This window comes from Diabrotica virgifera, chromosome 8, assembly GCF_917563875.1.
Source record: "Diabrotica virgifera virgifera chromosome 8, PGI_DIABVI_V3a".
In the NCBI taxonomy this organism is placed as follows: Eukaryota; Metazoa; Arthropoda; class Insecta; order Coleoptera; family Chrysomelidae; genus Diabrotica; species Diabrotica virgifera.
This window is the reverse complement of record NC_065450.1, coordinates 31,372,607-31,388,459: the sequence shown is the minus strand read 5'-3', so window position 1 is coordinate 31,388,459 and position 15,853 is coordinate 31,372,607. Positions and strand designations below refer to the sequence as shown.

Sequence of the window (15,853 nt, the reverse complement as noted above, 5' to 3'; positions counted from 1 at the left end):
CTCTTTAGGGTCTCTTGCGTTGTAATAAATGCAATTACAGTATTACAAGTATTATAATCATTAAAATAAGTATAATAATAATTATAATTGCATTTATTACAAGGCAAGAGACCCTAAAGAGGTCCCGATTAAACCTCCGTTAACTAACGAGCTGTTAATCGAGGCATAAAGTACCGGCCCTAAGTCTACAATCGAGTATTAATTTTAATATTTTACATATGCTAGACTAGAATATTTCACAGGGTGTTCCAAACTTTAAGAAAAAAACACAGTATGATTGGTACACTCGGTATAAAATGGTATTTACCTGTCTAGCAACAATATTATTACAAAGATATTCTTAAATAATAGGGCTATAACATACTAAAAGAATCACTCAAATCGGACCACTGGTTTATAAAATTCGAGACATCAAACATGTCCCATTTTTAAGGTGTTCGGCTAATTTTGCCGGTGTGTGTATGTACAAATACAAATACAAGTAGTTTTTTAGTCATCTTCCAGTATACGAACCGGTTCTGTGGTATTATACATAATACATTGAAAATTATCCATAAGCGGACTATCCGAATTTTTCGAAAAAAATTTTTTTTATAAACATAGCTCCTTCATTTTTGGCGATAAAAAGTTTTTTCAAAAATGACTGTAGGATTTTTGAAGAGTTATAAGACTCTGTAAACTAAATTCCGAAAGATGCCTTAGTTTTTAATTAGGGTGGGTTTAAAGGGCTCGAATAAGGGGGCACTTGCTCGTAAATAGAGGTTTTAAACAGCTATATCTCGCTAACTGTTTACTGTAATGAAAATCTATGCATAAGGGAATTTTACTTATTAACAAAGCTACAATTTAGTTATTCTTCATTTTTTTCGTATTTCCAGTATTTTCGGAGATATTTTGAAGTAAAAGGTAAAAAATACGAAATTGCAAAAAATCCATTTTTCTTTAAACTCCGATTTTTCTAAAATTAGGCCTTTTAAATAGGTCAAACTTCTTGGGTGTATTGCTAATATAAATATAAAAGGAATTACAGAAAGGTGAAGACCAATTTTTAATTAGGTGGGTAGTTAGGGGGTTGTTTCACTGATTTTTTGACCTTTTTTTGATTATAAGTCGCTTAATTTTCAGGCTAGAAACTTTTTATTATTTTTTGAAAGAGCTAACTGTATACTTGAAAAAATATTATAAGTTTTCCTCGAAAAATGCAAAGTTTTTCCGTTATTTTACTTTGAATATTTCAAATTATGCATTTGACGAAAAAAGCTAAATTTTAACATGCCGTATCTCGGTTTGTATTGGTCTTAAAGATATTACAGAGAAAGAATTTGGTTTGTGTTACTAAAAGATACAATTTTTATATCTACAGTTTTTTTTATTAAATCCATATTGTTCGGGGTATTGTCAAAAAGCCCTCTGAAAAAGTCGATTTTTTCATCGAAAAACTGTTACTTTCAAGCGCGAATAACTCGAAAAATATTAGTTTTACGAAGAAAATGTAAAAAACATTTTTTTCTTAGCATTACTTTTTACATCGATTTACATGGTTAAAATGTAATAAAAAATTCCCTCCCCCGAGATGGGGTGGCAACCAGCCCCAAGGTTTTAGCGTACAGCGGCATGGTATAGAAAATGATCCTTGGACTATTCCCTACCTTCTGTGAAAATTTCAAGTAAATCCATGCTGGACGAAAAAATTGCGAGCCAAAATGCTTCATTTCCTCGACTAACAGTATACCATAAATAGCTTGAAAGAACACCAATAGAAATTTTCTGAGCCGCGAATTGATGTACAAAGATATACAATCTCATCAGGAAACTGTATCATATTGTAACTATAAAACTGCAACTAACGTTGGAAGCCAATTGTTTTGTTTTCGACTAGCTCTCGTCTTTCCGAGTGTAGGTACTTTCTTATCTTAAATGCAAAAGTGGAAAATGAGTTTTGGAAGGGACAAATAAAACATTATATTAAGAGGCCACATCAGCGCGTCATCAATATTACTTCTGGAGATAGTAGCACACCATTTTTCGAAAGTTCTGCGAAACTTTGGCAACAGTGCACCGGCTCAATATTGTGACAATATACTCGTAGGCGCGCTAAATGGAAGTAATAGAAAATAATTTTATTATAAGTAAATAAATATTTATAAAAATAAACCAAAATAGGTGAATATTAGAAGCGTATATTTTGGTCTTTTTATTTAAATTTAAATTTTAAACAATTGATGATATTTCTAGAAGAAGGAATCCTTTAAAACTTTATATACTCGCATTAGAGTTCGAAATATTTTTACGTAAAAAAATATACTCACCTACAAAACTCACAATAATTAATAATAATCTATTTTTTCAAATAGTCCGACCACTTAGTTCTATTACACAAAAATATAATAAATGACTTTTATAAACAAACAATACTTCCCTATGTATTAACACTAACGAATTCCAATATCGTAGAAAATAATACACTAGAGATTATAGCTAGAGATAACAGAACAGATAAGAGAATCGTGCTATTATTACACTCTAGGTACGATTCCGACATCGACGGCAGGCGGCAACTGCAGACGGCAGTTACAGTTGTTACCATGACATACGTATTTACTTTGCAATATTAATTTGTAACTGCTTCTGTACAAAGCTATACTTATACCAGTTTGGTCATATGGAATAGAAATATGGGGCTGCAGTAAACCTTCAAATACGAAGATGCTCCAAACATTCCAGTCCAAAATACTCCGTATGATAAGTAAATCTCCATGGTAGGTATCCAACCAGACACTTCACAATGATCTGGACATTCCACTAATCAAGGACTTAATAAAGAATCGTTCAATAAAATGAACCACACCAACGAATTGATAAATAATTTATTCACTCAACCACTTGCTGAAAGAAGACTGAAGAGAATATGGCCAGACGACCTACCACAGTAATGCTTAGAGCAGCGGTTCTCAACATTTTTGAGTGATGTACCACCTACAGTTATTTTTATTATTTTTGGTACCACCTATCTTTTTAAATTGTATTATCAATACTTACTAAGTACTACTATTTTAATTTTTTCTGTGTTTTGTGTACCACCGCCAATAATGATATGTACCACCAGTGGTACATGTACCACAGATTGAAAACCTCTGGAATAGATACTAGGCGAGCGGTACACCCCTAATTTGAGGCGTATAGCCACTTTACAGGATGCAAGTAATTGCGAAATTAATTGCAAAGTTCTTGCAGCAATAGAAATTGCATCGTGTCATACGAAAATTGCACAGAAAAGCTGCAACTTCAAGAAGTTGCAGTTAAATAGAACCTGCACTATTTTTCATGCAATTTTTTCTGCAATTTGGTTATATTTTTAGTAACTTTTAATGCTACACTGTTTGTGTTTTACTTTTCTGTTAATCTTCTGATGACATTGACATTCTGTCATCCTCAATTTCAAACTAAACTACTACTAAACAAATTATTTAACAAAGCTAGAGGAACTTTTTACCATTTTCACGTTTCACAGATAACAATAATAATTATTCTGGTGGGTAACTTTAATAAATGTACTTTTATGCAACATAGGGATAAAAAACTATTTTCTATTTTTATTTCTTACAACTTGTTTCACTTTTTAAATGATATGTACTTCAGATATGTACTTGGGTTATTGATTGATTTTGATATTACACATAATATATAATTTTCTCAAATTATAATCCAGCATCTTTAGTTTAATATCTGATTACTCTGCTCAAAAAATTAAATTTAATATAGGGCTTTTCATCGGCTTTCGTTTGTTTCGAGCTTCTGTCATATGTTGTATAATCTGTGTAGAATATTAATAAATGCTTTTTCTCGTGAGGATCTTTCAGTGCGTCACAGTTTTTCGATTTCTTTCTAACGCATTAAATTGCATGTGACAGAAAAAAACGCACGTCGGTGATTACATTTCGTCGATGACATTTATAACATTTATTCTAGTTGTCAATAGATGGCGCTATAATCGAAAAAAATATTTACGAATTATACAGGGTGTCCCGAAAAGATTGGTCAAAAATTATACCACACATTCTGGGGTCAAAAATAGTTCGATTGAACCTAACTTACCTTAGTACAAATGTGCTAATAAAAAAAAGTTACAGCCCTTTAAAGTTGCAAAATGAAAATCGATTTTTTTTCAATATATCGAAAACTATTCGAGATTTTTTATTGAAAATGGACATGTATCATTCTTGTGGCAGGAACATCGTAAAACAAAATTATAGTAAAATTTATCCACCCCATAAAAATTGTATGGGGGTTTTGTTCTCCTAAACCCACCCAAACTTTTGTGTACGTTCCAGTTAATTCATTATTGTGATACCATTAGTTAAACACAACGTTTTTAAAACTTTTCTGCCTCTTAGTATTTTTTCGATAATCTAGTTTTTATCGAGATGCGGCTTCTTTTTTAATATATTTACATAAAATTTTTAGGGGGTATTGTTCCTTTAAAGCCCCCAAACGTTTGTGCACGTTCCAATTATTATTGTGGTACCATTAGTAAAACACAGTGTTTTTAAAACTTTTTTGCCTCTTAGTCTTTTTTTAACAAGTCACCTTTTATCGAGATGTGGCTTCTTTTTCAAAATATACCTATAAGAGTAGTTTCATACTTCTTATTCTTGTAAGAGATAGCCTTATGAATTCATCTAAAAAGAGTTTATTTACAATATGTACAATAAAGATTATAAACATTAATACAACAATACTAAAATAACTTAAAAATACAAACCTAAAAAGAGAATCAAGAACATGCTATTTCTTACTCTATGAGTTTTTGACAACTATCAAATAATTATTTACAAATGTCATTCAAACTAAAGTTACACAGTCATGCCACCTAAAACTATAAATAACTTAAAATAACTAAATGTGGTTTTATTGAAAATAAACATAGTTTTATTTTTACATACCTAAAAATGCAAATTATAAATAAATTTTCAGATTATTAACAGGTCTCTATAATCGTTCTTAACCGTATATAAATATGTGGTGAATTCGACAAATATTCAAAATATGTCGATAAACACTGGCTTATCGAAAAACTAAGAGGCAAAAAAGTTTTAAAAACATTGTGTTTAACTAATGGTGCCATAATAATAATTTAATTGGAACGTACACAAAAGTTTGGGGGGGTTTAAAGGAACAAAACATAAAAGTTTTATGGGGTGCACAAATTTCACTTTAATTTTTTTATAAGATGTTGCTGCCATAAGAATGCCACATGTCCATTTTCAATAAAAAATCTCTAAGAGTTTTCGATATATGAAAAAAAAATCGATTTTCATTTTGTAACTTCAAAGGGCTGTAACTTTTTTTCTGTGCACTATTGTATATAGGTAAGTGAGGTTCAGTCAACCTATTTTTGACCCCAGAATCTGTGGTATAATTTATGACCAATCTTTTCGGGACACCCTGTATAATATATCTACGAATATAATCTGTACAATTTATAAGACTATACAAATCAAAGAAAATACCATTTTATAAATGCAATAAACACAATTGATTTGTTTTTATGCCAAATTGCAAGTAAAATGTGACAACTGTCAGATTTAACTAAAATGTCATGTCACTAAAATGTATATTATCACGGAGTTACCTTTTTTCTATCATTTGTGACGCACTAAAAAATGCTCATGAAAAGAAGCATATACAGATTATACAACATATGACAGAAGCTCGAAACAAATGAGAGTCGATGAAAGCCCTATTAAAAGCATTTTTATATCCATGATAAAACAAATACCTAACCTAAACTTTTCTGTCTATTTCATGACAGTTTATGTAATTGTTTCCACCGTGTAATCACTTTATTGCAGAAAGTTACTTGCAACTTATTGCACAAGTTCTTGCGCAAGAAATTCTGCAATTAATTGCAAAATTACTTGCATCGTGTAAAGTGGCTATTAGAAATCGAAAAAGCGACCGTGATAGGTGAATGGCAAATTTTTTTTATTATTTATGTTTTCGAGTTCGCTGAATCCGAATACAAAGTTTTTTATCTAGAATTGGTGGAATATGTTTAAAAATCAAATTCTAAGCAAAAATGCGAAAAATCAATTTTGATGATTTTTCAAGTAACTCGCTGTATCTTTGGTCGTTGTAAATATTTCCTTTTGAAAATTTTAATATCATCTTTGAAGTATTTAGATAACAGTTAGATTTATTCGAAATATTTAAAAAAATTAAAAGAGGAGTTGTTAATTTTTAAACATTTTGTCGTCAGATTTTGTTAGTTTATGTTTATTTAAAAAAGTCGACTGACAAACTTTTTAGTTTATAATTTTAACCAAAACAACATAGGTCATGAAGAAGTTTTCTGGAAAATTTTAAGTCAAAATCTGCAATAGGAAAAAGTTATGAAACTTTATAGATTAGCGGCACACCCCAAAAAACGCTTATTTCTCGAGATACTGACCACGGTGTGGTGAATGACTAATTTATATTATATTTTATGTTTTCGATAGTGCTGAAAGCGAAAATTAGGTGTACATATTTTGAATTTTATGTGGGGAAACATTGTGAAAATCACAATTTTACCCCAAAAATAAAAAAAATGAAATCACGTTTTTTTGCGTTTAACTCGCTACAACTCTGTTCCATTTGAATATTTTTTTTCTGAAATTTTTATAGAATATATTTCTCACCTTTCTAAAGACAATGGAACCTGTTTCAATCTTTCTGTCTTATAATAAGTTATGAATTTTTAAAAGTAAAAGGTGCAGATTCCTGAATTGCAAAGTTTAATCGCAAAAGTTGAGTGACACAATTTAAATTTAGATTTCTAATTAAGTGTATGTTAAAATATAGAGTAAAAAGAACAAAATGTTTAAAAAAAATGGTGCAACTTTTAATTTCAAGAAATACGCTATTTAATTTTTTTTATTTTTAGGCTAAAATTGCGATTTTGACAATGTTTCCCCACTAAAATTCAAAATAAACCTCATTTTAGTTTTCGGCACCATCAAAGACATAAAGTTTGACCAAAATTAGCCATTCGCCACACCGTGGTCAGTAGAGTCCTTTTCATGAGCATTTTTCAGTGCGTCACAGTTTTTAGATTTCTTTCTAACGCATTAAATTGTATGTGACACAAAAAAGGCACGTCTGTGATTACGGACATTTATAACATTTATTCTAGTTATTCTAGTTGTCGATAGATGGCGCTATAATCGAAGAAAAAATTATTTACAAGAAAATACCATTTTATAAATGCAATAAACACAATTGATTTGTTTTTATGCCAAATTGCAAATAAAATGTGACAACTGTCAGATTTAACTAAAATAATGTTAGAATAAATGTCATAAATGTGTATTATCACGGACTTACCTTTTTTTCTATCATTTGTGACGCACTGAAAAATGCTCATGAAAAGGACCTTATCTCGAGATATAAGCGTATTTTTGGGGGGAGTGTCACTCGTCTATAAAGTCATAACTTTTTTCCTATTGCATATTTTGACTTGAAATTTTCCTAAAAGCTTCTTCATGACATATTATGTTTTAATACTGTGTTGATTAAAATTATAAACTACAAAGTTTGTCACTCAACTTTTTTAAGTAAACATGAAACTAACGAAATCTGACAACAAAATGTTATCAGATTTTAAAATTAACAACTCCTCTTTTAATTTGTTTAAACACTTCTGATAAATCTCATTGTTATCTAATTACCTCAAAGGTGATACAGTAAAATTTTCAAAAGGAAATATTTACAGCTACCAAAGATACAGCGAGTTAAAGTTGAAAAATCATCTAAATTGATTTGTCGCATTTTTGCATAAAATTTGATTTTTGAACATGTTCCACCAATTCTAGATAAAAATAAACTTCATATTCGGATTCAGTGACCTCGAAAACATAAAGAATGACCAAAATTGGCTATTCACCTAAAAGTTGATTTTCGTGGTCGGTATAACATCATTTTAGGGGTTGCTGCTACTCGCCTATACGGTTCTGAATACGGAGAATCGAAATAATTGAGATTGAAGAAAATACATGATATTATGTTGTCATGATTTCTTTAATTATCTATTTAAATATTACTATGTATATTTTAGGCACTGGAAGTTCTACGAATCAGTTTAGACAAAGGTGAAACCGTCGGATTCAAAGAAGAAGCTCGGGCTTTTGGAGAACTAGCAATTACACCCCAATGTAAAGGACTGATCAGTTTGTTCAAGGGACAGACGCAATGCAAAAAGAACCGTTTCGGTAAGCCAAATAAAGAGGTTAAGACTGTCGGAGTTTTAGGGGCTGGTTTGATGGGGGCCGGTATTGCGCAAGTCACGATCGATAAAGGTATTCAAGTTGTTCTAAAGGATTCCAATAGCGCAGGTTTAGCTCGAGGAGTTAATCAAATTTATACCGGTATAGACGGTGCTGTAAAAAGGAAAAGAATAATAGGGTAAGTGTTTTTTGTCTTTCATATTATTGTTTTTACTCCACTAAAGGGACTAAAAGATTAGTTATTTTATAACTTGCTCTTCATAATAAAAATGAACGTTCCAGAGGCAATGTTTACTTTACTGAAATCATATTTAGAAGGAAGATACTTTCGTGTCAAATATGAATCAGAAATATTAAAAATCTACCCTATACGATCTGAAGTCCCTCTAGGTAGTGCTGTGGGTCCTATATTATATTTTTGGTATTTACATACGACATACCAACGAATGAAAATGTAACGACTACAACATTCGCAGACGACATTGCTAAGTTAGTCACATATCTCCATACCGAATCTCTTCAAAGGCCTATTAGGAACATTGAAAAGTGGACAAAGAGATGGTACATAAAGATCAATGAATCTAAGTCACAACATAATCATCTTTACAAAATGTCGCTAAATATTATTTTTTAAGCTGAAAGCGTTAAATACCTTGGAATATATCTGGACAAAACTTTGACATGAAAAACCCATATATGGAAAAAGCGCCAACAGTTGAACTTAACATCGAAGTTGTCTATTCGTAACAAACTATTAGTATACAATACAATACTCAAACCGGTCTGGACCTATGGGATCGATTTAGAGCTATGGGGTACAGTAGCAAAATCCAATCTATCCATAATTGAAAAATTACAATCCAAAGTGTTACGCTCTATGACAGACGCCCATGGTTCGTGTCAAACAATAGTATATTGTGCAACAAGTGCAGAAAGGTACTAATTTCTCACGATTAACTATTTAGATGGGAAATAAGCCACAACTAAATTAAAAAAATAATTTTATTAACGTTTCGACGCCCAAATCGGGTGCCGTTGTCAAAATACAAAATACTACTAAATTAAACAAAAATGTTGTTGCTAAGTAAAAAAATTCTTCTAATAATTTATTTAATCTGACTCATTTATTTTGGCAATTCTGACGTATATTATACATTTTAAAGTAGAAGACTTTAAAATGATATCGCTAATATTTATGAGTTGCGTTCCTAGGACGACTTTACTAAAAGATAGTTTTCGATTACATGAAATCAATCCCAACTCAAGAATATCAGTCACAAAAAATCATAGCATGTGATCTGTCTTTAAAAAGATAACCAAATGCAACGATGACAGAAAAATTCTCGCGTTAGAGATTCCATAGTAAATCACGAGGGAAAAACAGGAAAAAACCTCGTGATACTATCCCGACATCGTAAGTATTTGGTTTTACATTTAATTTACTTTCAAAAACTAATACCAAATTCTGACTTTAATATGTTTAAATTATAAATAATATTAATAATACATGATATACAATAAGTAATACTAAAATATAAAATATGTACTAACTCGATATGTTATTGACTTACTAATCGTGGTATTTTCTTTCTATTTTTCCCATCTAAATAGTTAATCATAAAAATGCCACAAGGAAATAGCTTCAGAACCACATTAAGAAATTTCTCACGAGTTTGAAAAGTTGCGATACGAGCGCAAGCGAGTGCCGCAATTCAAAATAGTGAGAAATTACCTTTCTTCACGTGTTACACACTATACTTTTTCTACAACCACAGTTTTTGCTGAAAATAAAAATCACAATTTCCGAACGAAGATTTATTATAATAATAAATTATAAACTTTAAACTATTAATTATTAAATGTATTTAATTATTTCTAATCAATTTAAATTCCTTATACCTAAACAAATTACACAGAAATCAGTTAAAAAATTAATGCACTGACTTAATTTGTTCGAATTTAAACTATTTTAAATAATTATTAGAAAATAATGTCACATTTGACGTTATATTTATGCAGTCATGGATTTACACAATACCTTCTTCATTCGACGTATCTTGCTCAGGTTGCTAAATCCTTATTAGTAAATTGATAATTATTATAAAATGTTTATTAAGAATATAATTTTAAACTAAAACAGTTGTAACATCCATAATTTAATTTTAATTCGATAATTAAGTATAATAATTGTAAAAAAACAGTAAATTATTTTATAAAAGGTATATTTAAAATCCCTAAAAAGGGCTACATCACAATCAGAACTAATTTTCGACTGGTTTACCAGTCATCATCAGTGCTTGCCTAAAATGAATATAACCTGATAAAATAATGCAAAGATTGAAATTTTGACTAGGGTTAAAAAGCTGTCGGTTATACTCACGTGAAGTTTACATGCTAACCACCAAGATATAATTTTACAAAAATATGAGGGTCAAAGCCCTATATACGTTGTCCGTTAAGGAAACATCGGTTAAAGATGCCAAATAAAACATGGATGTTAGAAATATTTTACCATTATGCCCTAGGTAACATTTGAGCTGTATTGTGACTTGATTACATGGTGGAAGTCAGGTGGCAAGTGAAAGTGACAATGAGTTGGATGTAGACCTCCGAACGTTGACAGGACAGAAATGACAGTTCCAGTCAAAAATGACAGTTTTTCTGGGTCCCGTTCTTGTTCTTCTCTCATTAATACCCCCAGCCCCTACTATCATCGTCTTACGACGGTTCTGGTTTTTGGACCCTTAGAGATCCGGGCAGCCTGCATGGCCTTTAAGAATTGGTCGCCTAAGTTTGAGCTTGTACTTTCTTAACGATACATACTTCTAGATTATTTAAGACATTTCTACACCTCAGTCACCCCCATTGTGAGTTCCTTTTTTAAACTTATACAAATTCTAACAGCTGTCATTACATCTGTGTAATGTGGTTTGCCTAACTCCACTGACAGTATATGTAAACATAATCTCTTAACTACAAAATCTAGTTTACCGAATTTTAAATGATAATTCTCACAATGGAGTTTGTTTTTACATCATTTCTAATTTTAACAATCTGTACATCATAGTCTTTAAATATGACAGGCTAATTTTTCAACTTCCTGTGGAACTGTCATTTCTGTCCTGTCAACGTTCGGAGGTCTACATCCAACTCATTGTCACTTTCACTTGCCACCTGACTTCCACCATGTAATCAAGTCACAATACAGCTCAGATGTTACCTAGGGCATAATGGTAAAATATTTCAACATCCATGTTTTGTTTGGCATCTTTAACCGATGTTTCCTTAACGGACAACGTATATAGGGCTTTGACCCTCATATTTTTGTAAAATTATATCTTGGTGGTTAGCTTGTAAACTTCACGTGAGTATAACCGACAGCTTTTTAACCCTAGTCAAAATTTCAATCTTTGCATATTTTATCAGGTTATATTCATTTTAGGTAAGCACTGATGATGACTGGTAAACCAGTTGAAAACTAGTTCTGATTGTGATGTAGCCCTTTTTAGGAATTTTAAATATACCTTTTATAAAGGATTTACTGTTTTTTGTATTACATGGTATACAGCCAACTACAGGAAAACTTTTTCCTTGTGGAATTTTTATAATAATTGTCTTACAGGTTGTATATTTGTCTACACTTTAACCACAGATATAAACAGAATATATAACGTTACTTAGAATGAAGTAGTAATTTGTAAAATACCAAATGTGTTCAAAAATAATGTGTTAAAGTAGCGAATTTTGCAGATTTCTCTGACATGAGTTAAATCGGTTCTTTTTGAAAAGCGCTATCAAATCTAATATCTTAAATAAAACCGTTTCATCTAAACATGCTATAATTATATTTAGGATTTTATTGTGGAATGTAACGGTACTGTGATATTTCTCACAGTATAAGATTTATGACATTAGTGTGCAGAAAAGTGACGTTTCTGTGCCGGAAAGTTCTTTTCTGCACAGAAACGTCACTTTCTGCACAGAAACGTCACTTTTCTGCACACTTATGTCATAAATCTTATACTGACAAATAAATTAACATACAAATTGACAATTTGCCTGTACCCTTAATTTTAATGTGCCGTGTGACGAGGCACATATTCTAACTTAACTTCGTTCTTCGTTTGCAAACAATATATTGACAATATTTTTCGTTTTTAGATTGGAAAGAGACAAATTTATGTCAAATTTAAACCCCACTTTGAGTTACGACGCATTTAGACAAGTTGATGTAGTTATCGAAGCAGTATTTGAAGATATTAATATTAAACACAAAGTTCTTAAAGAAGTAGAATCTGTGGTTAAGCCTGATTGCATATTCGCCACCAACACGAGCGCTTTACCTATTTCGCAGATTGCAGTTGCATCCAAAAGGCCAGAAAATGTCATAGGTCAGTATTATTTGCTTTATTTGTCATTTCTAGTTTGGTGGGGACTAGGGGTTTGATTAGGGATAGTCGTAATATACCAACGTATTTGGGGAACATCAAATGGATAAATTTTCTCTGATAAATATTCTAGAAACTTTAAACAACCACAATAAGAATAAATCGTGTGAGAAACACAGAAATAAGGCAATAATGCAAAATACAAGATGTAGTTAAGCGAGAGAGGCAAAAAGTCATGTCACATGCATCTAAGACGAATGAACGAAAATAGTACTAGAATAATGAAAAACTATCAAGAAAACATCCTCTCGAAACACTGCAAAATATAATAGTCTAAGAGCTAGTGAACCTTCCGACTAACGGTCTTCCTGTAACACTAAAAATTCGTATAGTGATCATTCATAGCACACCAAGACAAAAAACCATGACCTGGCAGGCATCAGCCCTGCACGTGTATCTACCAGGTGAATCGAAAAGTGCATAGTTTAGGGGTAAAATAAACTTTCTCCTGTAAGGTTTAAATTTATGTATGTGTTTGAGTAAGCCATTTAGAAGAAATGTGTACAATGCCAGGAGATTCTGAACAGCATAAGACGTTGCCAGGCGAGGGGAAAGATTAGGGTTTTTTCCTAAAATTATTTTTTTTGCATCGAAAAAAGTTTTTTTAGGTTTTTTGAATCATTCCAAACAGAAAAGGTCTTTAGTGACTTTTCTCTTAGGTTAATAGTTTTTGACATATAAGCGATTAAAAAATTTAAAAATTGCGAAATCGGCCATTTTTAACCCCGAATCGGACATTTAACTGAAAATTCCACACCTGTAATTTTGAACCAATCAAAATACGTTATTTTGACAAATCACCATGGCAACGGAGGTATTTTATCGGAAATTTTTTGCTCGTGGGGTACCCAACAGCGAATTTTTTGACGTTTACAATAACAGAACATTTTTGACAGACTGGTTTTTATTTGTTTACATAATTTAGTTTTGATTCATTTTCTATCACTTGTAGTTACTCAAAACTTATGTAAAATTGAAGAATATACTATTTTCTATCTTGAAATGGTATTCCCATGCAACTACAATGAGTAGAAATTACGAATTTGAAAGCCTAAATAATTGCTGACAAAGCTATGGCGCGCTATTAATCTGTTCATGCAGCTTTGGATTTTCAAATGCAAATTTGGTGTGGAATTTTCTTACCGAATACCACGCGAAGTCAAATTAATATCCGGAAATTTTTTTTTGATCATGAATATTTTTAGAAAATTTCCCTCGTCTGCGACTCGGGAAATTTTCAAAATATTCATGATCTCAAAAAAATTTCCGGAAATAATTTGACCTCTAGTGGTATTACTAGTGAAAATTTCAATGTTGCCAAGGTAGGTAGATATTCTTTAAACATCGATTGATGAAATCCCAAAGAGTTTTTTGCAATACAATATTGAAAACCCCTTTGTTTTTTATTTGCTAATCAAGCGGGCGCGACACAGTAGTATAAGTGAGGACGTTTGAGTTTCCATAAATTCATTATCTCGAGAATGGGCGAATTTCAAGAGAAATCCTCAGACAGGTCGATTTTTATTTTTAAATTAGGACTTTTTGGCATTTTTATAATACTAGTGACGTCATCTATCTGGGCGTGCTGACTAATCGATGATTTTTTTAAATGAGAGTAGGGGTTGTGTGATAGCTCATTTGTAAGGCTATTTAATTCTCTATTCAGTAATATAAACATTAACATAATTATTTATACAATGTGCACAAAAAAAATTTTATCAAATTAATTTACACAAAAAAAGAAAATTTTTTTGCACACCCTGTATAAATAAGAATGTTAACGTTTATATTACTAATAGAGAATTAAATAACTTTTCAAATGAGCTATCACATGACCCCTACTCCCATTCAAAAAAATCATCGATTACGTCATCACGCCCAGATGGATGACGTCACTAGTATTATATATATGCCAAAAAGTCCTAATTTAAAAATAGAAATCGACCTGTCTGAAAATATCTCTTCAAATTTGCCCATTGTCGAAATAATGAATTTATGCAAACTAAAACGTCCTCGTTTGTACTACAGTGTCGCGCCCGCTTGATTAGCAATTAAAAACAAAGGGGTTTTCGATATTGTATTGCAAAAAACTCTTCGGGATTTCATCAATCGATGTTTAAAGAATATCTACCTACCTTAGCAACCTTGAAATTTTCAGTTAAATGTCCGATTATGGGTTAAAAATGGCCGATTTCGCAATTTTTAAACTTTTTAAATCACTTTATATGTCAAAAACTATGAACCTAAGAGAAAAGTCACTAAAGACCTTTTCTGTTTGGAATGATTCAAAAAACCTAAAAAAATTTTCCATGCAAAAAAAATAATTTTAGGAAAAAACCTTAATCTTTCCCCTCGCCTGGCAAGGTCTTATGCTATTCAGAATCGCCTGTCATTGTACATATTTCTTCTAAATGACTTACTCAAACACATACTTAAATTTAAACCTTACAGGAGAAAGTTCATTTTACCCCTAAACTTTTCGATTCACCTGGTAGGTACACGTGCAGGTCTGATGCCTGCCAGGTCATGGTTTTTAGCCTTGGTGTGCTATGAATTATCACTATACAAATTTCTAGAACTCTGCCTGGGGGTTGTGAGCGCGAAGACTGAGTGGATTGAGTAGCTCAGAAGTCACGCTCACACTCACAGCCGGTCCCAAGCCCGGGAAAAAGAGGATGGTTGATGGGCCAGGTTAGCTTCCTACCCATTATAAAAGAAAACAAGGCTCAAAGAACCGATATAAAGCCTCGGAACCCGACGGAACCTAAGATGACGAACCACGCAAAGAAAAGGAAAACGAGAAGGAAAAAGAAGCACACAATCAGATTAGCAACATGGAACATAACTTCGTTCAACAACAAAGACCAAGAGATAATCGAAGAACTGATAAACAAAAACATAGACATTTGTGCAATCCAAGAAACCAAGAAGAAAGGTAAAGGTCAAAGAGACTATAACCAATATATTCTAGCATATAGTGGAGTGAAGAAAGAAGAACGAGCACGAGCAGGCGTAGGTATACTTGTCCATAAAAAATTTAAAGACAACATAAGTAACTGCCGTTACATCTCCGAAAGAATAATACATATGAACATCACAATGGACTACCAAAAATTAAATGTTATATCTATCTATAGCCCC

General features: G+C 31.6%; 1 protein-coding gene across 1 annotated transcript in view; it reads left to right on the top strand.

Moving 5' to 3' along the window:
- The window catches only part of LOC126890443 (trifunctional enzyme subunit alpha, mitochondrial), a 59,143-nt gene that overhangs the window by 24,997 nt on the left and 18,293 nt on the right, over positions 1-15,853 (top strand). Inside the window, exons 5-6 of the mRNA XM_050659387.1 lie at positions 8,096-8,442; positions 12,426-12,655. Of these exons, the coding sequence (XP_050515344.1) occupies positions 8,096-8,442; positions 12,426-12,655 (577 nt within the window). The remainder of the gene's footprint in view (positions 1-8,095; positions 8,443-12,425; positions 12,656-15,853) is intronic.